The following is a 22,617-nucleotide window of genomic DNA, read 5'->3' on the forward strand; positions in this document are numbered from 1 at the left end:
GGGGGTGAGAGGTGCACAAGGCCAGGGAGGCACAGGAGTGGCTCAGCAGAGCGCCCCAGCCCTCTCCCCTCAGTGGTCCAGCGCCAAGAGTGAGGCAAAGACCACGGTGAAGTGACCTCAGAGACTCAGTCGTCCAGTGCTAGGGTCTAGTCGGCGTTGGAGGCACAGGAGTAGGGTGTAGGAAAACCTGCCTCTGCCTATCGTGCGGTCTTGGGAGCCAGGAGGAGGCCGCGACCCGCGAAAGGTGCTGGACTGAAGCCTCAACCCTCCTCCATTTAAGGCATTCATGCGCCACAGTCCAACCTCCTAGGAGGGGCGCGGCTTCGGACTTAGCTTCTGCCCAATCCGCGAGGGCCTCCCCGTGACTTTGCAGCCGGGGAAGCCGCTTGACCCAGATGCCCCCCAACGAGGGATTCAGCCAGAGACCTACCTCTCCCTTAGGGACCTCCGCCCACCCTACCCTCAAGCTAGGATGCCCGGAGCGGTCCCCGGAAATGCGTGTGGTTCAGGTAACTTAACTCATTATCTAATATGCCCGCAGGGGGCGCGTCCTGCCCGCGGGGCCAGGGCCTCCAAGGACAATATCTGAACTTAGTCCCTTCCTCGCGAAGCCGCAGCTGAGTGTGCGTGTCTGGGGTAGTCTGGCCCCCACATTCCCGATAGACGCAATGAGTAGGAGACCACCTAGGTCCGGACACCGCGTAGTGGGCGGAGGTCCGGAGCTTGGCTCCTCCGCGAGGCCAGAGGACGTGTCTGGGGTGGGGCGGGCCCGGCCGGCTCCCACTAGCGCCGACTTCAAGCTGCCGGAGCGGGAGTTCTGGGGGCTGTAGGCTTTCGGCACGCTGTGGATGCCCGGCAAGTGCTTACAGTGGGGGCCACCCAGGGCGCCTCCAGCGGGCGGAAGCGGTCCAGCGGGCGGAGCAGGTGCTGCGGGTGGAGCGGGTGCAGGGGGCGCAGCGGGCGGAGCGGGTGCAGCGGGCTGAGCGGTTGCAGCGCGGGGCTGTAGCATTCCTGAGCCAGAGTCAGGGTCCCGCGGTGCGGCGCTCCGGGCGGCCGGGAGGAGCGCGGACAGGGTGGCAGCTGCGGGTCGTGACCCCAGAGTTAGGGCGTCTCTTCGAAGCTCCAGTAGATCAGGGAGTCTTTGCGAGGGTATAGAGACAGCTCCGAACTGTGGGAGCAGGGCAGGATGGTGAGGATACAGCTGGATCCTTGGGGACGAGGTTCAGACCTCGGGATCTAAGGAGTCTGCACACCTAAACTCCTGCATTTCCGGGCGAGGGCCCCTTAGGAAGGATGGGACTGGGTGCGCGTAGCCTGCGTTCCTGGGTACTCCAGGTACTTAACGTCCTGGAAACAGAACTTTCGTATCCTAGGGAAGGAAACGGGGGCTTTCGCTTCCTTGGGAAGGAGTATGTGGGGGCTCAAGTACGGAAAGAGGCCCTGCCCTCAAATCCAGAATCCCCTCGACCCGCTGTGCAGGCTTCCTGTCCCTACCGCCGTTCCTGAGAGTTGACACTAAGGACTCCTGGGTGCTAAAAGAGGGAGAGACTGGGGCCTGAATTTTGGTTCTTGCTGCTATAGGATTCGAGGCTGAGACCACCGGGTCAGAGAATGGAAGCCAGCCCAGGGGCTCGGCGCGCACCGGCCAAGGCGGGGTCTGTGCAGGAGGCGGTGCGGAGCGAGAGCCCGGCTTACGTGGGATAGAACCGAAAGTCCCGGGCCAGGCCGAGGTGGTCAGATAGAGCTGTGTCCAGGACGCCCCGGTCGGATACTGTGAAAGGCCGCCAGACAACTCGGGGTTCTTCGTCCATGTGATTAGAGCCTGAGCAAGATTGTGGGATAAGGCATACCCAAGACACAGATTTCACACCCCATTCCAAGCCCTGGGTCCCGAGTTCAGAATCCCTCTCCTTCGGCCTGGACAGCCATGAAGGCCACGGCCCTAGAACCCCGCCCCAGAGTCAGAGCCCTTCCTGCCACCCACGCCAGGGAACTTCATCCTCCTTCCTCAAACCGGAACGTTTTGCAGCTTCACCTCCCTAAATCCAAGCACCTCCTGCTGGTCAAGGAACTCAAACCCAGGCCCCCAGCCACAAAAAACAACCTCCCTGGTTCCGCTCCCGGTCTTAAACCGTCTTGGTGTGGCCACTGGAGCTGAGCTGCATCTTAGGCAACAATTTCACATTACCTCTCCCAGCTCCCACCCGACCCTGTCTCAGAATATTGTAGTCTCCTTCCCATCCACAGCCCGCTGTCTATCTCCGCAGCAGCTTCGGAGCCCTGAAGATGAGTTTCCAGCCCCTGGTCCTTCTGGCCTGGCCTCGAGGCCCAGACCCCGACGGTGGTGGTCTGGGACTTGTGAGGGGCTGGGCGGTGGTGGTCTGCGACTTGTATTCGAGGGCGCGGGTGTCCGGGTGGGAAGAGCCCGTGTACTGCACCCTCCTCTTGCTGCGCTGGTATTTTGTGGTCAGTGGGAGGCGCCAGCCACGGCGTCTGAGGTGCAGAAAGGCGACCTGGAGACCCTTGTGAAGGCGCAGGGGACTCAAATGCAGTCTCCCGTCCTGTCCCCTGCGGACTCTGGCACTCCCTAAACCTTACCTTTTCTCTTGAATCCTTGATCCCCCAGTCCTCCTGGGGTCTGCAGGCTCTGGGCTCTGGGCTGGGCGCAGGGCCCGTCTTGGGGCTTGCCCACCTAGGCCCAAGCCAGAGGCTGAGCCAGAGGTTGTCTCCCATCTGCTGAGGACCTGGTTGAAAGCCCAGATGCGAGAATCCTGCTTTGTAGCCGGAGGTAGAGGGTCCGGGACCCTGGACTGGAGAGTAGGCACTGCACATCAGCTAGAAAGACTCAGGAGTCGGTATCACACCCCCCATCCCAAACTCTGACCTCTTCCAGTCGGCCCCCAACCCTTTCCTCTGCAATCCCTGGCATCCAGCTTCCCTGGTGCCTCCTCTCTCAGCCCAGGGCTCCAGGACCTCCTACTTCAGAGAGGAGTCCAGTCTCCCAATCCCCTTTACTCAGCACCTAGCTTTCTGGGTCCCCAGGTCCCACAGGGCTTCAGCCTAGGGTCAACTCACCTGCACCGTGGGCGGGGGGAAGGGCATGGGTGGGATAATGCGATGGGCAGCACAGGTGTTGGTGAGATGCCAGTTGGGCCAGGATCCAGGCATCTTGGTTGCAGAGATGGAAGACCACGGGGGGGGGCGGAGGGGGGCATACAGCGCAGAGCCAGGGTGCCACTGGCCATGGTTCCTCCCCCTCCCTGTAGCCAAGCAGGTGCTGGCTTCTTGTTGCTGTTGCCCCAGGTGACAGAACCCGCCCATCCTGAACCTAGCCAATCAAGGGCCTGCAGGTTTGTGGCTGGATGGAGTGAGGAGACCCAGAGACAGAGGGACTGGGACCCCAAGAGGGTCACAGAGAAACATGGGGGAGGGAGATGGAGACTCAAAGAGAGGAGGGCAGAAGAGGAAGGAGAAGTTCAGAATTTCAGAGACCCAGGGAGATGGGGAGACAGAGACCCAGAAAGGACAGAGACCTGGGAATGTCAGAGATCCAGAGAGAAGGAGACCCCTGCACTGCACCGAGCACCTCCAGACATCCATGAGAAACACCCCTCTTTCCTCCAGGGTCCAGAAGCTCCGGGCTGCTCCTCCCTCTGCCAGGCCTGCCCACCTGGGGATAATGATTTCCAGACATCCCCAGGGCTCCCCTACCCTCCCCGCATGTGCTGGAGGGGTCAGCGCTGGCGTCGGCTGTCCTGCCTGCCTTTAATTTGCTGGAAAAGTTCCACCTGGGTAGGCTGGGTGGGCAAAGAGGAAGGACCCACAGAGAAGTGGAAAGAAAAGGAATGGAAGGAAGTGGAGAAGGGAGGACGAAGGAAGGAGGAAGAAGGAGGGTGGATCATGGAAATATGGAATGGAGGTAACTGAATGGAAGGAAGAGTGGAATGGAACATATGGAAGGAAGAGGAAGGTGCACTATGTGGGGAGGATGGGTATTAGGTGGTATGGGCCATTGTGAACCTTTTATCTGGTCCCCTTGGCTTCCTTTGTCATTTCTTCACTATAAAGAGCTTTAGTCAGTGGACAAAGTGGTCTCTGTAATCCCAAAGTATCTCTTTGAGAGGCTGAGGTGGGCAGATTAAACTGAGGTTTAGGTGTTTGGGAGACCAGCCTGGCTCAATGTGGGCAAACCTGTCTCAAATTTTAAAACCATAGCACTTAGCTTATGGCATGGTGTATGCCAAAGGACTTCTGTAATCCCAGCTAAGGCAGGAGGAATCACTTTGAACCTGGGAGGTGAAATGTTTCATGAAAGGAGCTCAGATGGCGCACTGCACTTAGCCTTAAAGTGCATATGAGCAAGGACTCTATCCCAAAAAAAAAAAAAAAAAAAAAAGAGCTTTTTAGGCCTGGCTGGGCCTCTGCCTCCAGTAGGAACCCCAAGGTAGAACCCCATCCCACACTGGCCCATTCTTCAGGATTAAGGAGGAACTGAGGCCTCTCTCTGCAGCCAGGCCTATGAATCCCACTCACTCCCTCCCTCCCCATTCCAGGCCTGGAACCTTCTGTTTGATTTTGCTGGCCCCAGAAGGTGCTTCTCGTTGTCACTGCACCACTGACCTTCCTGATTCCAGCCAGGGGCCGCTGAAGTAGCTAGAACCCGTCATCCCCACTAAGCTGGACTTTTTTTTTTTTTTTTTGAGGTGGAGGAATCTCTCTCCTTCTGCCCAGCCTGGAGTGCAGTCATAGAGTCTTAGCTCACTGCAACCTCTTGCCTCAGTCCAAGTGATTCTCCTGTCTCACCCTTCAGGAGGCTCTTGACTAAAGAAAACTCACCACCCATGTCCCAGCCAAATTTCTTTTATAACTTTAGTAGAGACTCCTAGGTCTCCCACCCCTAGAGCCATGTTTATAACTCCAGGAAAGATCTCACCTCCTGCCCCCTGGCCTCCCAAAGTGCTGCTGGGATTACATATGAGCTCATCAGCTTAACTAATTCACTGCTTCTGGATAATACTAGTAACTGTTTCTTTCCCAATGTAGGGCAGGAGATGGGGACAGGCACAGGAAACCTGACTCCCAACTCTGCCCAGGGCCTGAACCTCTCCAGCCTTCATTCACTCTCTCTATCTGATCCTTGGTTTCCACTCTCACGATGGGGCTCACTTCAACAAACAGAATTATCTTGGGCCAAACCCTGTACCTAATTTTACCAAGAAGATTCTATTTGAATCCTACTTCAGATACTTAAAGGCCTCTCTGTGACCACGTTTCTAAGGTCCCCTCCTGGCCATCTGCTTCTGCTCTATCTCAGTTTCTCCTCCCTCCCTCCATCCTACATAATGAGTCTCACCATCCCTCTCTCCAGGATGAGCAAGGTGGTGTCCTCTGAGACTGGGCAGTCAGCCACTTAACACCAAAGGCCACCAATGATCAAATCCACGAGAGTTGATTCGAAGACTTATGTATTAGGACTGAGAAACAGTAAACACTCAGTAAATAGTGGTTATTCTTATCATCAGCATCATAATTACTACCTTCAAGTTCCTCCAGGAGAACTCCTATTCAACCTTCAAAACCCCATGTGGTTTCACCCATCTTGCAGAGATTGAGCTCCAATTCAGAGAGTTGTGATTTTGTGATCATTTGATGAGTTCCCAAACTGGGGTCCTTAGAGCAGCTGGCCCATCCCTAAGGTCTCTCAGCATCCAGTTCTGTTCTTTTTCTGCCTTACCAGTTCCTGTGTATAAGCCTCAGTCCTGGTGAGTCCAGCTGAGGAGTGTACAGACACACGCAGTGTCAATTCAAATCTATCGCCAGCCCACACGGCCCTAGGCATCAGAAGTCAATGCCCGCACATAGGATTGCTTGGCCTTGCACTCAGACAACCAGTGCCTTTGGTCCATACCCTGGCAGCCCCCTCCACCTGTCCCCGGGTCACCTTCCTCAGAGTTATGGGCCTCAAAGCGGGTGACAAAGAAGTACTGGCAGAGGGAATTGCCCCCAGCTATAGGCACCTTCCCGAACACCTCCATTTCGAAACCACCCAAGTCCACAGCGGTCCCGGGGTCTGTCACCCAGCCGCTGACTGCATCACACACGGCCAGTTCACTCTGATGACTCGCCAGTGCAGTTTCACTTGCCCCACACTGGCTGTGGTTGGCCGGGGTGCCTGCTAACTCCCGAAAGGCCCCAGTCTCCAGCAGGAAGACCAGAGGGGGCTCAAGAGCAGCACCCCTAGACAGGACCACTTGGGGGAAAAGAAGGTCCCACTTTGGGGCAAGAAAAGGAGACAATGTCCAGGATGGGGATTAGGAATCCATTGACACACTGGGGAGGAGGAAAATGAGGGGGATGTGGAGGGAGTCTGGGGGAGGGGGACCAGCTCTCACAGCACATGGAGACAGAGTAAGGGAGGCTGGGATTAGAGAAGAGGATAAAAACTTCAGTGGGAACAGAAGTTGGGAACCCCAGGGGAGGCTTGCCTGCCAGGATTGTGGGGCAGCCCTTGCTGTAGAAGTTTGGAGGACTCTATATATCGGACTTGCGTAACGCCCAACTTGTAGATTAATAGTAATTATTCAACTACTACAAGTCAGGCACTGTGCCTCACACCTGTAATCCCAGCACTTTGGGAGGCTGAGGTGGGTGGATCACTTGAGGTCAGGAGTTTAAGAGCAGCCTGGCCAACATGGTGAAACCCCATCTCTACTAATAATACCAAAATTAGCTGGGCGTGGTGCTACGCACCTGTAATCCCAGCTTCTCGGGAGGCTGAGGCAGGAGAATCGCTTGAACCTGGGAGGCGGAGATGGCAGTGAGCCGAGATCGTGCCACGGCCCTCCCACCTGGACAACAGAGTGACACTCTGTCCAAAAATAAAAATAAGGCTGGGCGTGGTGGCTCATGCGTGTAATCCCAGCATTGTTGGAAGCTGAGGTGGGAAGATCAACTGAGGTGAGGTGTTCCAGGCCACCCTGACCAACATGGAGAAACCCCATGTCTACTAAAAATACAAAATATGCCCAGTAGTGGTGGTGCATACCTATAATCCCAGCTACTCGGGAGGTTGAGGCAGGAGAATCACTTGAACCCAGGAGGCGGAAGTCGCAGTGAGCCAAGATCGCGCCACTGGACTCCAGCCTGGGCAACAAGAACGAAGCTCCATCTCAAAAGAATCATAAGAATCAAATAAAAATAAAAAATATTCAACTACTGTTACTTAATAGCAACAGATCGTGAAATACAGGCTCAGAGAAATTAATGATTTGCGTCCAGTCACACAGTCAACAAATGTAAGAGATGGGACTTAAAGTCTGGGTAACTGCATTCTGCCATCCTTCCTGTACAACTCTGAGGAACCGTGAGTCTTGCATCTTGGGGGATGTTCCAATCAATTATTATTATTTTTTTTTGAGACAGAGTCTCACTCTGTTGGCCAGGCTGGAGTGCGGTGGCACAACCCTGGCTCACTGCAACATCTGTCTCCTGGGTTGAAGTGATTCTCCTGCTTCAGCCTTCTGAATAGCTGGGATGAGAAACACCTGCCACCATGCCCAGCTAATTTTTATATTTTTAGGAGAGGTGGGGTTTCACCATGTTGTCCAGACTGGTCTCAAACTCCCAACCTCAAGCTATACCCCTGCCTTGGCCTCCCAAACGGCTGGGATTACAGGTGTGAGCCACCACACCCGGCCCGAAACAAATTGTTTTAAGACCAGGTCTCGCTATATTTCCCCGCTGCACTTGAACCGCTGGGATCAAGCAATCCTCCTGCTGTGGCTCCTGAGTAGCTGGGACTACAGACTCAAGCCACCATGCCTGGCCACATTCCACAATTTGGAGAAAGGCCACAACCTGGAATCCTAGGAGACCCCAGTTCACTCTTGTGAACTGCCAGCCCCTGTAAGGGAGGTAAACGCTGCCCCCTTCCTGAGACAGGTCAGTTTTCCCGTGAAACCAAAGGACCTGGCTGGGTGAAGAGGCTGGTGGAGGCGCCGAGCAAGCTGCAGCTCTCTGCCAACATCTCCAAAGCCTGTGGTTCCCAGGAAAGGGTGGGAGAAGACCTCTGGAAAACAGCCAATGGTTACTGTGACCTGCTTCAAAGCACCTCTTCCTTCCACCTCGGAGCTCTGGGCTGGGAGTCCTGTGACTCTTTGGGGCCCCTGTGGGAGGACACATTGCTGTCTCCTCCTGAGCCATACCAGGAGGAGGGAGGCAAAACTAAATTTTAGGGAAGAAAGATCAGGCATGGGTATACAGGCAGGTGGGGGGTATGGGGACAACCAGCTGAACATGCAGGGATTGAAGAGTTTGCCCTCCATGAGGCCCCCTTTCTACCCAGGTGATGGCCCTGGACTGGGATTGGAAGCACATGAGGGTGGGGAGGAGAGGAGGGGAAGTGAGAGGTAGGATGAAGGGAGAATGGAAGAGATGAGATCCAATTTTACACCCATTCATCCTATTCAGGTCCTCTAATTCCCCAGCTGTACTTGCCCAGCACCCTCTAGAGCGTGGGAGGAAGAGGGAGTTCTCGGCCTTGAAGGCTCTTGGTGGCCCTGCCCCTGGAGGCACTGTACTGACCTGTTTTATGGACCTTCCCTTTCTCCCACAGTAGCTGGGCTAGACCCATGGACACTCCTGAGCTGTAAGGCCATCCCCTGTCCCTAAATTCCTGTTTTCTTTTGTTGTTGTTGAGATGGAGTCTCACTCCCTGTGGACTCAAGCTGACCTGGGTAGGAGGCACCCATCTCGCTCACTGCATACCCTCTCCCCGGGTTCACGCATTCTCCTGTCTTCCCTCAGCCTCCCAAGTACCTGGGACCACAGGCACCCACCAAATTTACTCCCCAGCCTCTAATTTTGTATTTTTAGTATTAGACGGGTTTACCTATGTTAGCTGGATGGTCTGGATCTCCTGACCTAAGATCCCACCCTAGTCTCCCTAAAGTGCCTGGATGACAGGCATGAGCCTAATGGGTCCAGCCATCCACCTTGTATCTACTATGAGATCTGAGAAAAGGACTTTGTAAAATGGTTTTGAAGCTGGACCCACCCTGCATGTGTGGCTGCCCTGAGTCCACAGGGAAAGACACCCTCCAGGATGCAGGATTTCTGGAGCAGCTCTATTTGGTGGGAGGAACGGGTGCCTGGGCTAGTCCCAGGAGTCGGGATGGACTCTGGAGGCTGGGGAGGTCCTTTGAGGAAGAGGAGGCCTGAGGTGGGGGCCATCAGCAGGTCAGCAGTAGAGTCCTGGGACCCCATTAGTCAGAGGTGCTATGGGCGGCAGAGTGCACAGCGACAGCTGAGAGCCACGGGAACGGAGACCACGGGGTCCACGCCAGGCGGGCAGCTTAGGGAGCTGACATGGACTCTCAAGCAAGACTCAGCAGAAGTACCACTCTGGGGCAATGGGCGGCAGGGACCGCCTGGCAGCACCTGCATCTGGGATGGGATGTGATAGGGGAGGTTATGTGCTCTGGGGTTTAGTTTCTCCGGGCTTGACCTCCTCCCTGCTGTTCCTAAAGGTCCCCAGGTAGACTCCAGGAGAGTCCAGGAAGCTCCTCTGTCTCCCGCCTCCACCCATTCCCAGCTCCCCTGACCTAGACAGGGCAGACCGCCCCTTCCTCCCCTGCTGCCTCCCAGACTCAGTCCTGAGGCAGCAGCACCTGCCCTGGGTCCCAAAGGCCCACCAAATTAGTGGTGTGGGGCAGTGCAGCCTGCACAGATGGTGGTGCTGGATGTGGTGACGCACACGGGGCAGGCCCTCCCTCCCTCGTTCTCAGGGTGGCACATGGGCGGGCAGGCCTGCAGCGGTCTCTGGATGCCCGTGTCTCACCATGCTCAGCAGCAGCCACAGCAGCAGCCCCTGGGACAAGGACATTTACACTAAGCCTGTTCCCAGTCTGAGACTGCAGCCTCCTGTGCCCTGGGCCTCCTCCCCATTCCTGGCAAGCACCACTGTGCAATCGACCTAGAGGTTCCCTTCCTGCATCTCCCTAGTCAGGACCCAATTCACCAAACACCTGCCTCTTGTGCCACCCTACAGCCCCAGAGGGACCTGAGATTACCCAACATTTCTAGATCCCCACCTCTAGGATTTGCCCTCTACCTGAAGTTTTTACTTGGGGCCTCACGCCTGAAAGAGGCCTCCTTCCACAGCTCACATGCGTCTGCCCCTTCTCATGCCAGTGATGGCCTTGGAAGGAGGTGGAAGGTGCCTAGGCCCCTGCAGTCTTACCCTGAGCGCCCTCCCATCCTTAAAAGGCCCCTGCCCAAGGTACTCCTGGCTTTATACCTCCGGGTTGTGGGGGCGGCAAGGCCACCAGGAGGTGGTAGGATGCTGGGGTGAACTCGACACTAACACCCCGGGGGGTGAGAGGTGCACAAGGCCAGGAGGCACAGGAGTTTGCTCAGCGGGGTCCCAGCCCTCTCAGCAGTCCATGCCACGAGTGAGGCAGGAGACCCACGTGAAGCAATGACCTCTGAGACTCCAGTGGTCCAGTGCTAGGTCTATCTATGTTGGAGGCACAGGCGGAGGGTGTAGGAAAACCTGCCTCTGCCTATCGTAAAAGGGTCTTGGGAGCCAGAAGGAGGCCGTGACCCCTGAGAAAGGTGCTGGACTGGCAAGCCTCAACTCCTTTCCCTCCACTTGGAGGTGCATTCTCATGCCTAATAGTCCAACCTCCCTGAGGGCGGCTGGACTTAGCTTTGCCTGACCATGAGGGTCTCCTCGTGGACTTTGGCAGCCGGGGCTGCTTGGACTCCAGATGCCTCCCAACGAGGATCTGCAGCCAGAGACCTACTTTCCTAGGCAATCCCCGCCCACCCTACCTCTCTTTTTGCTTAGATGCCTGGAGCGGTCCCTGAAATGCAAAGGGTCCCAGGTAACTTAACTCATTATCTAATATGCCCGCAGGGGGCGCGTCCTGCCCGCGGGGCCACAGTCTTCGAGGAGAATATCTGGACTTAGTCCCTTCTCCGGGATGCCGCAGCTGAGTGTGCGTGTCTGGGGTAGTCCGGCCCCGACATTGCCGGTAGACGTAATGAGTGGTAGCCCAACTAAGTCCGGACACCGCGTAGTGGGCGGAGGTCCGGAGCTTGGCTCCTCCGCGAGGCCAGAGGACGTGTCCGGGGTGGGGCGGGCCCGGCCGGCTCCCACTAGCGCCGACTTCAAGCTGCCGGAGCGGGAGTTCTCGGTGTTGTAGGCTTTCGGCAAGCTGTGGATGCCCGGCAAGGGCCTCCAGTGGGGGCCACCCCAGGGCGCCTCCAGCTAGCGGAAGCGGTCCAGCGGGCGGAGCGGGTGCAGCGAGGGGCTGTAGGATGCCTGAACCAGCATCAGGACCCCGCCGTGTGGCGATCGGGGCGGCCGGGAGGAGCGCGAACAGGGCGGCCGCTGCGGGTCGTGACCCCAGAGTTAGGGAGTCCCTTCGAAGCTCCAGTAGGTCAGGGAGTCCTTGAGGGGGTATCCGGACAGCTCCTGTGGGAGCAGGGCAGGATGGTGAGGATACAGCTGAATCCTTGGGGACGAGGTTCAGACCTCGGGATCTAAGGAGTCTGCACACCCAAACTCCTGCATTTCCAGGCGAGGGCCCCTTAGGAAGGACGGGACCCAGCGTGCGTAGCCGGTGTTCCTGGGTCCTCGAGGTACTTAAGGTCCTGGAAACTACGCTTTCGCATCCTTCGGAAGGAAACGCGGGCTTTCGCTTCCTTGGGAAGGAGTATCTGGGGGCTCAAGTACCGAAGGAGGCCCAGTCCTCAGATCCAGAATCCCCCTGAGCGCCTGTGCAGGCTTCCTGTCCCTACCTGAGAGTTGACACTAAGGCCTCCTGGGTACTAAAAGAGGGAGGGGCTGGGGCCTGAATTTTGGTTCTTGCTGCTACAGGATTCGAGGCTGAGACCACCAGGTCAGAGAATGGGAGCCAGCCCAGAGGCTCGGCATGTACTGGCCAAGGCGAGTGCTGTGCAGGAGGCGGTGAGGAGCGAGAGCCCGGCTTACTTGGGATAGAACCGAAAGTCCCGGGCCGGGCCGAGGTGGTCAGATAGAGCTGGCGGCGATCCAGGACGCCCCGGTCGGATACTGTGAAAGGTCGGCCAGACAACTCAGGGCTCTTCGTCCAGGCGATTAGAGCCCGAGCAAGATTGGGGGTGGAGGCATACCCAAGACATAGATTTCATACCCCGTTCCAAGCCTTGGGTCCCCAGTTCAGAATCCTTCTTCTTGGGCCTCGACAGCCATGACGGCCACGGTCCTAGAACCCCGCCCTAGAGTCAGAGCCCTTCCTGCCACCCACCCCAGGGAACTTCAGCTTCCTTCCTCAAACCCGAACCCTTCCCAGCCTCACTTCCCTAAGTTCAAGCACGTCCTGCTGGTCAGGGAACTCAAACCCAGGCCCCCAGCCACCACAAACCCCCCTCCCCGGTTTCTCTCTGGGTCTTAAACTGTCTTGGTGTGGCCACTGGAGCTGAGCTGCATCTTGAGCAACAATTCCACGTTACCTCTCCCAGCTCCCACCTGACGCCGTCTCAGAATATTCTAATCTCGTCCCCACCCACAGCCCGTCGTCTAGCCCCGCAGCAGCTTCGGAGCCCTGAAGGCGAGTGTCCAGCCCCTGGTTCTTCTGGCCTGGCCTCGAGGCCCAGCCCCTCCCCAGGCTCCTCTAACCTCGGGATCCCGCCCCCGACCCTTTAGCCGCGCCCCAAGGCTGTGATTTCTTCTGGCCCCGCCCCAGGCTCCCGGAACTCCGCTCCGTCTCGCCAGCGCCGGCTTCCACCCCGTCACCTGGGAAGGCCCCCCGCGGAGGTGGTCTGGGCGTTGTGGGGGCTGGGCCCCTACGTATTCGGAGACTCGCGCGTCCCGATCGGGAGAGCCAGTGTACTGCGCCGTCGTCTCGCTGCGCTGGTACGTCGTGGTCGGTGGTAGGGGTCAGCCACGGCGTCTGAGCAGGGGAAAGGCGACCCGGAGACCTCTGTGAAGGCGCAGGGGACTCAAATGCAGTCTCCCGCCCTGTCCCCCGCGGGCTCAGGCACTCCCCAAACTTTACCTTTTCTCCTAAATCCTTGATTCCCACAGTCGGCGTGGGGTCTGCAGGCTCTGGGGCTCTGGGCTGGGCGCAGGGCCCTCCATGGGTCTTGGGCACATAGGCCGAGCCAGAGGTTGTCTCCCATCTGCTGAGGACCTCGTCGAAAGCCCAGATGCGAGAATCCTGCTTTGCAGCCGGGGGGTAGAGGGTCTGCGACCCTGGACTGGAGAGTAGGCGCTGCACATCAGCTAGAAAGACTCAGGAGTCCGTGTCACCCCCCACCCCAAACTCTGACCTCTTCCAGTCGCCCCCCAGCCCTTTCCTCTACAGTCCCTGGCATTTAGCTTCCCTGGTGCCTCCTCTCTCAGACCCAGGACTGCAGGACCCTCCTTCAGAGAGGAGTCCAAGCTTCCAATCCGCTTTTCTCAGCCCCCAGCTTTCTGGGTACCCAGTCCCTGCAGGGATTCAGCCTAGGGTCTGCTCACCTGCACCGTGGGCGGGGTGAAGGGTAGTGGTGGGATAATGCGGTGGGCAAGGCAGCTGCTGGTGAGATGCCAGCTGGGCCAGGATCCAGGTACCTCGGTTGCAGAGATGGAAGACCACAGGGGGCCACAGCGCAGAGCCAGGGTGCCACTGGCCATGGTTCCTCCCCCTCCCTGTAGCCAAGCAAGAGCTGGCTTGTTGCTGTTGCCCCGGGTGTCAGTACCCGCCACTCTGAATCCAGCCAATGAAGGGCCTGCAGGCACGTGGCTGGATGGAGTGAGAAAGAGACCCAGAGACAGAGGGACAGGGACCCCAAGAGGGGCACAGAGAAACACGGGGAGGGGGATGGAGAGTCAAAGAGAGGCAGGCAGTAGGGGACGGAGAAGTTCAGGATTTCAGAGACGCAGAGGGTGGGGGAGACAGAGACCCAGAAAGGGACAGAGACCTGGGGGTGTCAGAGATCCAGACAGAGACAGAGACCCCTGCACTACAGCCAGCACCTCAGGACATCCATGAGAAACACCCCTCTTTGCTCCAGCATCCAGAACCTTCCAGCTGCTTCCTCCCTCTGCCATACCTGCCCACCTGGGGTAGACTTCCCGGGGCTCCCCAACCCTTCCCGCACATGCCAAAGAGTCAGCGCTGGCGCGCTGGCGTTGGCTGTCCTACCTGCCTTTGATTTGGTTGAAAACTTCCAACGGGGTAGGCTGGGTCGGGGAAGAGGAAGGACCCACAGAGAAGTGCACAGGGACATAGTGAAAAAGACGAGCTTTGATGAGTGAGAAAGAAATTCAACAAGAAAGGGGAGAGACAGGGAGGAAGAAACAGACCACGATGGAAAGGGAGCTATTAGTCCTACCCAGAGGTGAGAGACACTGGAAGTTAGAGACAGAGATGAAGGTGGCAAAAAAGACCAAAATCACAGATGGAAAACAAGGAGATATAGAAACTGAGGCAGCCACGCCCCAGCCCGCCCAGGGGCCTGGTCTGTATAGATGGGGGGAGGGCATGCCTAAGTCTTTTGCTCAAAGCTGGACCTGAGAGAGAGAGAGAGAGAGAGAGAGAGGAGAGTGTTGGCAACACATGTGGGGTGATGGGTAACACGTGAAGGGCCATTGTGAAGGACTGTGGTCTGTCCCTGGCTTCCCTTGACACTTCTTCACTATAAAGACCTTTAGGTCACCGGGCGCAGTGGCTCACGCCTGTAATCCCAGCACTTTGGGAGGCTGAGGCATGCGGATCACTTGAGGTTGGGAGTCTGAGACCAGCCTGGCCAACATGGCGAAACCCTGTCTCTATCAAAAAATACAAAAAGTAGCCATGCATGGTGGCACACACCTGTAATCCCAACTAAGGCAGGAGAATCACTTCAACCCAGGAGGTGAAAGCTGCAGTGAGCTCAGATCGTGCCACTGCACCCTAGCCTGGGCAACAGAGCTAGACTCCATCTCAAAAAAAAAAAAAAAGTTTTTGGTCAAGGCCTCTGCCTCCTCAATCCCCATTATCTCATCCCACCAGCCCATTCTTCAGACAAGGAAAACTGAGGCTACCTTCTGCAGCCAGGCCCGGACCCTACTTACCCCTCCTCCCCCATTCAGGCTTCTGGGGCCCTTCTGTTGGATTTTGCTGGCCCTACTCAAGGGCCCTCAGTCCACAGTGACCCCCTGATCCTAGCCAGCGGGCCAGCGAGTTAGAACCTCATGCCCCACTCAAGCTGGACGATTTTTTTTTTTTGAGATGGAGTTTTGCTCCTTTTTTTCTTCCTTTTTTTTTTTTTTGAGACAGAGTCTCACTCTGTCGCCCAGGCTGGAGCGCTGTGGCACCATCTCGGCTGCAAGCTCCACCTCCTGGGTTCATGCCATTCTCCTGTCTCAGCCTCCTGAGTAGCTGGGACTATGGGTGCCCACCACCACCATGCCTGGCTAATGTTTTGTATTTTTAGTAGAGACAGGGTTTCACCGTGTTAGCCGGGATGGTCTCGATCTCCTGACCTTGTGATCTGCCCGCCTCAGCCTCTCAAAAGTGCTGGGATTACAGACATGACCCACCAAGCCCGGCCCAGAGTTTTGCTCCTTTTGCCCAGGCTGGAGAGCAGTGGAACAGTCTTGGCTCACTGCAACCGCTGCATCCTGGGTTCAAGCAATTATTCTACTTCACCCTCCAGAGTAGCTTGGATTACAGGCACCCGCCACCATGCCCAGCTAATTTCTTTTTGTAATTTTAGTAGAGACGGGGGTCTCACCATGTTGGCCAGGCTGGTCTCGAACCCCTGACCTCAGGTGATTTGCCGGCCTCGGCCTCCCAAAGTGCTGGGATTACAGGTGTGAGTCATCATACCCAGCCATCAAGCTGGACAATTTTAAGGTCTGTTGCTTTCCTGATGTAGGGTAGAGGTTGAGACAGGGAAGAGGGCTAGAAACCTGACTCCAGCTCCCCGCCCAGGGCTGAACTCTCCAGCATCCTGATCACTTCTCATTCAACCTTGTTTGTACTCCCCCTGTGATGGCAGGCTCATTGCCTCACAAGAGAATATTCTAAGCCAACCCCTACTCACTCTTACCAAGGAAGATTTCCCATTTGAACCCCAGCTCCCAGATACTTAAAGGCCTTCTGTGGACCACATTCTCAAGGTCCCCTGGCCATCTGCTTGCTTATTCCGGTTTCTCTCCTCTCCCACTTCCCTCCCCCATCGTGAAATGTCCCCTCCCACTCTCCAGGATGAGCAAGGTGATGTCCTCTGAGACTGAGTAGCCAGCAACTTAACGCCAAGGGCCACCAATGATCAAATCCATGGGAGTTGATCTGAGAAGTTACGTATTAGGGCTAAGAAACAGTAAACACTCAGTAAATAGTGGCTATTATTATTACCATCATCATTATTACCCTCAAGTTGCTCCGGGAGAACTCCTATTCAACCTCCAAAAACCCATGTGGTTTCACCCATCTTGCAGAGATTGAGCTCAAAATCAGAGAACTGTGATTTTGTGATTATTTGATGAGTTCCCAAACTGGAGTCCTTAGAGTAGCTGGGCCATCCCTGAGGTCTCTCAGCATCCAGCTCAGTTCTTTTTCTGCCTGATCAGTTCCTGGGCATGGGTCTCAGGCCCGACCAGTCCGGCTGAGGAGTGTGCAGACGCAGGCAGTGTCAATTCGAATCCATCGCCAGCCCACACGGCCCTGGGCATCAGCGGTCAATGCTCGTACATAGGACTGCTTGGCCTTGCACTCAGACACCCAGTGCCTTCGGTCCACACCCCGGCAGCCCCCTCCACCTGCCCCCGGGCCACCTTCCTCAGTGTTATCAGCCTTGCAGCGGGTTTCAAAGAAGTACTGGCGGAGGGGACTGCCGCCAGCTGCAGGCACCTCGCCCAACACCTCCACTTCGCGCCCACGCAAGTCCACAGCGGTCCGGCGGTCTGTCACCCAGCCGCTGACTGCATCGCACACGGCCAGTTCACCCCGACGACTCGCTGGTGCCGTTTCGCTCACCCCACGCCGGCTGCGGTTGGCCGGGGTGCCTGCTGACTCTCGAAAGGCCCCAGCCTCCAGCAGGAAGAGCAGAGGGGGCCCAGCAGGGGCACCCCTAGACAGGACCACTCGGGGGGACAGAAGGTCCCACTCAGGGGCCAGAAAAGGAGGCAATGTTGAGGGTGGGGGTTGGGACTCAACTGGCACACTGGGGAGGAGGAAAAGGAGGAGGATGGGGAGGGAGCATGAGGGGAGGAGGAGCATCTCTTGGAGCACCTGGAGACAGAGAGCAGGAGGCTGGGATTAGAGAAGGGGGTGAAAACTTCAGTGGGGACAGAAGTTGGGAACCCCAGGGGAGTCTTGCCTGCCAGGATTGTGGGGAAGCCCTTGTTCTAGAAGTTTGGGGGACCCTATATCTAGGACTTTCGTAATGTCCAACTTGTAGATTAATAATAAATATTCAACTACTACAGGCCAGCACTGTGGCTCACACCTCTAATCCCAGCACTTTGGGAGGTTGAGGTGGGTGGATCACTTGAGGTCAGGAGTTCGAGAGCAGCCTGGCCAACATGGTGAAAACCTGTCTCTGGCCGGGCGCGGTGGCTCAAGCCTGTAATCCCAGCACTTTGGGAGGCCGAGGCGGGTGGATCACGAGGTCAGGAGATCGAGACCATCCTGGCTAACATGGTGAAACCCCGTCTCTACTAAAAATACAAAAAACTAGCCGGGCGTGGTGGCGGGCGCCTGTAGTCCCAGATACTTGGGAGGCTGAGGCAGGAGAGTGGCGTGAACCCGGGAGGTGGAGCTTGAAGTGAGCCGAGATGGTTCCACTGCACTCCAGCCTGGGCGAAAGAGTGAGACTCCATCTCAAAAAGAAAAAAAAAAAAAAAAAAAAAAACCACAATAATAATAATAATAATAATAATGGTCAGGCGTGATTGCTCAGGCCTGTAATCCCAGCACTTTGGGAGGCTGAGGCGGGTGGATCTCGAGGTCAGAAGATCGAGACCATCCTGGCTAACACGATGAAACCCATCTCTACTAAAAATACAAAGAACTAGCTGGGTGCAGTACCGGGCCCCTGTAATACCAGCTACTTGGGAAGCTGAGGCAGGAGAATGGCGTGAACCCAGGAGGCGAAGCTTGCAGTGAGCCATGATTGCGCCACTGCACTCCAGCCTGGGCGATAGAGCGAGATTCCGTCTCAAAAAAAAAAAAAGAAAAATAATAATAATAAAATAAATTCAACTACTATTACTTAATAGCAACAAATGTTGAAATACAGGCTCAGAGAAGTTAAAGATTTGTGTCTGGTCACACAGCCAGCAAATGGCAGAGATAGGACTTAAACTCTGGGCAACTGCATTCTGCCATCCTTCCTATACAACTCTGAGGAACCGAGAGTCTTGAATCTTGGAGGATGTTCAAAACAATTTTTTTTTTTTTTTTTTTTTAGACAGGGTCTCACTCTGTTGGCCGGGCTGGAGTGCAGTGGCTCAATCACGGCTTACAGTAATGTCTGCCTCCTGGATTCAAGGGATTCTCCTCCTGCCTCAGCCTTTTGAGTAGGTGGGATTAAAAGTGCCTGCCACAGTTTTTCAGCTAATTTTTGTATTTTTAGTAGAGATGGGGTTTCGCCATGTTGGTCAGAGTGGTCTTGAACTCCCAACCTCAAGTGATACGCCTAGTCTGGCCTCCCCAAGTGCTGGGATTACAGGCATGAGCCATGGCACCTGGTCCCAAACAAATTTTTTTTTTTTTTTTTTTTTTTTTTGAGACGGAGTCTCGCTCTGTCACCCAGGCTGGAGTGCAGTGGTGCGATCTCGGCTCACTGCAAGCTCCGCCTCCCGGGTTCACGCCATTCTCCTGCCTCAGCCTTCCAAGTAGCTGGGACTACAGATGCCCGCCACCACGCCCGGCTAATTTTTTGTGTATTTTTTTTAGTAGAGACGGGGTTTCACCATGTTAGCCAGGATGGTCTCGATCTCCTGATCTCGTGATCCTCCCGCCTCGGCCTCCCAAAGTGCTGGGATTACAGGCGTGAGCCACCGCGCCCGGCCACAAATTGTTTTAAGACCAGGTCTCGCTATATTTCCCCGCTGCACTTGAACTCCTGGGCTCAAGCAATCCTCCTGCTGTGGCTCCTGAATAGCCGGGACTACAGACTCAAGCCACCATGCCTGGCCACATTCCACAATTTGGAGAAAGGCCACAACCTGGAATCCTAGGGAGACCCCATTGCACCTCAAAACTGCCACTAAGGAGGGAAAACGCTGCCCCTCTGAGACAGGCGTCAGTTTTCCCGTGTGTGGAATTGACCTGGCGCTGGGAGAGGCTGGTGGAGGCGTCGATGTTGCAGTTTCTCTACAACATTCTGGAAGTCTGTGGTTCTGGGAAAGGGTGGCGTGGAGAAGACTGGGAAACAGTCAGTGGTTACCAGACCTGTCAGCACCTCCTCCACCTCGGAGCTCTGGGGCTGGGAGTCCCCAGGCTTCGGGGGGCCCCTGTGGAGGACACAGGTGGCCCCCTCCTTCCTGACATCTCAGGAGAGGGAGGGGGCAACCACCTAGAGGAAGAAAGGAATAGACAGGTTATAGAGGCAAGTGGGGAAGGGGTCAAATCCCTGAACACCCCCTCCCCAGAGTTCCTCTTGAAGTTCAGGGTACCCAAGAGTCAAGGCCCCGCCCCCTTTCCAGAGGCCCCTTTTCTACTCAGGTGATGGCTCCTAGCTGGGATGGGAAGCAGATGGAGGGAGGGGAGGGGAGAAGAGGGGAAGGGAGAAGCAGTGGATGAAGCAGGCTGGAAGAGATTACATCCCCCTTGGCCCATTCATCTCCCAGATGGGGCGGAACTGACCTGGACACCTGGGTCCCTGAGGGCCCACACTCAAGAAGCCCTGGTTCCCCAAGCTGCTTCCTGGAATGTTCCCTCCTCACAGGACAGGCCAGGGCCCGCCCAAGACTTCTGCACATACCTGGAGTGACTGCCTGCCCTGGCTCCTCCGTACAGGAAAGGGGAAGGGTGGAGAGTGAAAGGAGCCCAGGCTGACCCAACCAGGATTGCCTTCTCCTTCACACCCCAGGGCCTCCACCTTCAGACCCAGGAGTTCAGATCCCCAGCGCCTTCCTCCCTCAGACCCAGGAGGAATCCAGGCCTCCAGCACCCTTCTCCCTCAGACCCAGGAGGAGTCCAGGACCAGGCCCCCAGCACCCTTCTCCCTCAGACCCAGGAGTTCTGGAATTCAGGCTCCTCCTTCTCGGGTACTAAGAAATGCAGACTCCGGGTTCCTCATCCTCCAGATTTGGGTGGGGGGTCTGGACTCCTGAGACCCCTCAGGGCAAACCGGCTGCGTATCTGGGACACTTCCCTCCTGCCTCAGTTTCCTCAGCCAAGCCCCGCCCCCGTCGGCCCCGCCCCCGTCCCTCCCCACCCGAGGGCAGGGCGACCAGGACGCCAGAATCCCGGGGGAGGAGGCGCGGAGCTCTTACCTGGGGCGCCCTCTTCGGCTCCCCCAGCTGCCCTCGGCCCAGCAGCAGCTCCTCCTCCTGCTCGCTGGCTGCAGGGACGCTCGCTGGCCCGCCGGCTGCTCGCTGCTCGCTCTCGGCAGGGCCCGGGTCGGGGGCGGGGGCGGGGCGGCGCCGGACGGCAGAGGAGGGGCCGGGGGATCCTGCCTTGCACAGGCGTGCCGGGACCTTGGAAGCCAGGCCTGGCTCGTTCAACCCGGCCGCCTTGGTCACAGGAGTCCCAGTCTCCAGCTGCCTCCTCCTTTAGACCTAGTAGTCCCCAGCCCTTTCTCCCTCAGACCCAGGAGTCCAGGCCCCCAGCCCCTCCTCCCTCAGACCCAGGAGTCCAGGCATCCAGCCCCTCCTCCCTCAGACCCGGGACTTGCGACCCCAGCCACTTCTCCCCCGAGCCCCAGGCGCCTGAGTACTAAGCCCACAGTTCCCCCCACCACCTCCCAACCCCGCCCCGTCTCAGACTCAGGAGTCCAGCCCCCAGCCTCCTCCTCCATTAGCCCCAGGAGTCTGGGCCTGAGATTCCTTTGCCGTCTTTTGCCAATTGCGTGTCAATCCCGGGGCAGATTCCCACTCTCTGCTCTCCTCCCCACTTCCCAGGAGCTCCACGCCAGACATTAACCAGCTGGGCTTGGGCAGTGATAAGGCCCCAGGCCCGGGGAGACAGTGGATGTGGGGGCTCCCGCATACTCCTCTCCCCTGGAATTTCCTGGATGGGGACCGGGGAGAGGGTCTTGTCCTGAGCTCAGATAAGAGACATGCAAGGTATTATAGGACCCAGAGATAGACAGATGTGTCTTAAGAACAATCAGCTCCTTCCAGAAATGGTGCGCAGTGACAGATGAAGGCATGGAAAAGTGGGGAGAGACCAAAAGAAAGAGGGGGATCAAGACTAGAGAGAGTGGGGGAGGGCAGAAGCCCAGAGAGAAGACAGAGGCCCAGAGAGACTGAGGGCAGACCCTCCGGAGAAGGGGACAGAGCCCCTGAGAGACCCTCAGAAAGACAGGGATGGGATCGGAGCTAGAGTGTCTCAGGACAGTCATGAGGGCAGCCGGGCTCCTCACCCCACCACACCTCCACCCTGAGACTCTGCCTCCCTCTGCCTGTGCTATTTTCAGAAGGAAAATTGACACCTGCCTCAGGGGTCATCCCACACCCCCTCAGCCTAAATATAGCATGGCAAGGTGGCAGGAGGGTGTCCCCGGTTAGGGTGTTTCCTGCTCCTCACAGTTATTTATTGGCGGGGGGGAAGGGCCACTTCCCAGGCTTTGGGTGTGTGTTCGGGTCACCTCTCTGGCTTCTCCACATTTCCCTGTTCCTAAACACCCAATACATCCTGCCCCATAGCAGGAGGACTCTAGACTCTAGCTTCTAGCTTCTAGTCCTGGAGGGGATAGTAGGGATGAGGTTTCCAAACAGAGTGACTGAGAAACAGTCTCTGTCCCCCTATCTCCAGGTCTCTGTCCTCTCCCTGTCTGGATCTCTGTCCTCCTGTCTCTGGATTTCTGTCTCCCTCCAACTCTGGGTCTGTCCTTCTCTCTCTGGGTCTCTGTCCCCCTCTCTCTCTGAGTCTCTGGCCCCCTCTCTCTCTGGGTCTCTGTCCCCCTTCTCTGTGGTCTCTGTTCCCCCCCAGGTGCCTGTTCCCCCCCGCTTTCTGGGTCCCAGTTTTCTTCTCTGGATATCTGTCTACCCTCACTGGGTCACAGTCTCCTTCTCTCTGAGTCTCTTGCATCCTCTCTCTTGGGGTCACTATCTGCTTCTCTTTCCCATTGTGGGGGTCTCTGTCCCCACTCCCGGCCATCTGCCCTCTTCCCCCTCGCCCTTGGATTTCTCTCTTTTGCTCTGGGCCCCTCCTCCCTCCTGGCCTCAGTTCGTCTCTGCATCTCCTCTTTAGGTCTCTGTGCTGGAGTCTGACTTGTCTCTTGTCACTGTGAGGTCCGTCTCCATTCTATCCCTAAATGTGGCTTTCTCTCCATTTCAGAGACAAGTGACTACCTAAAGCTTCTATTAATTTCAACCATTATCAAACTCTTCCCACCATCTGTACCTTCGTCTCTTTAGCTGTATGAAAAGGTGCTCAGATGAAACCAGGGGTTTCCACACTGAATTCCTGAGCTGCATTTCGAGTT

The 22,617-nt window shown here is 56.7% G+C and overlaps 3 protein-coding genes and 1 pseudogene across 5 annotated transcripts in view; 1 reads left to right on the forward strand and 3 right to left on the reverse strand.

The window, feature by feature from the left end:
• The window catches only part of PPP1R13L (protein phosphatase 1 regulatory subunit 13 like), a 146,813-nt gene that overhangs the window by 11,202 nt on the left and 112,994 nt on the right, over window positions 1–22,617 (forward strand). The gene's annotated exons all lie outside the window — the stretch shown is intronic.
• Window positions 5,369–12,475, reverse strand: LOC101000374 (annotated as a pseudogene).
• On the reverse strand, window positions 12,977–14,478 carry LHB (luteinizing hormone subunit beta). Its single transcript, XM_031659153.1, has 2 exons — window positions 13,508–14,478; window positions 12,977–13,245 (listed from the first exon to the last, which is right to left on the reverse strand). The coding sequence occupies exons 1-2, from the start codon at window positions 13,661–13,663 to the stop codon at window positions 12,988–12,990; spliced, it is 414 nt and encodes a 137-aa protein (XP_031515013.1). The 5' UTR covers window positions 13,664–14,478; the 3' UTR covers window positions 12,977–12,987.
• On the reverse strand, window positions 16,293–20,367 carry LOC101025146 (neurotrophin-4). Of its 2 annotated transcripts, none has more exons than XM_021931295.2 (2): window positions 19,416–20,367; window positions 16,293–17,249 (listed from the first exon to the last, which is right to left on the reverse strand). In XM_021931295.2, exon 2 carries the CDS (start codon window positions 17,235–17,237, stop codon window positions 16,605–16,607), a length of 633 nt encoding a protein of 210 aa, XP_021786987.2. In that variant the 5' UTR covers window positions 17,238–17,249; window positions 19,416–20,367; the 3' UTR covers window positions 16,293–16,604. The 2 variants fall into 2 exon arrangements, with proteins under 2 accessions (XP_021786987.2, XP_021786986.2); XM_021931294.2 differs by having other exon boundaries at window positions 19,293–20,367.

This window comes from Papio anubis, chromosome 20 (genome assembly GCF_008728515.1).
Source record: "Papio anubis isolate 15944 chromosome 20, Panubis1.0, whole genome shotgun sequence".
Taxonomy (NCBI): Eukaryota; Metazoa; Chordata; class Mammalia; order Primates; family Cercopithecidae; genus Papio; species Papio anubis.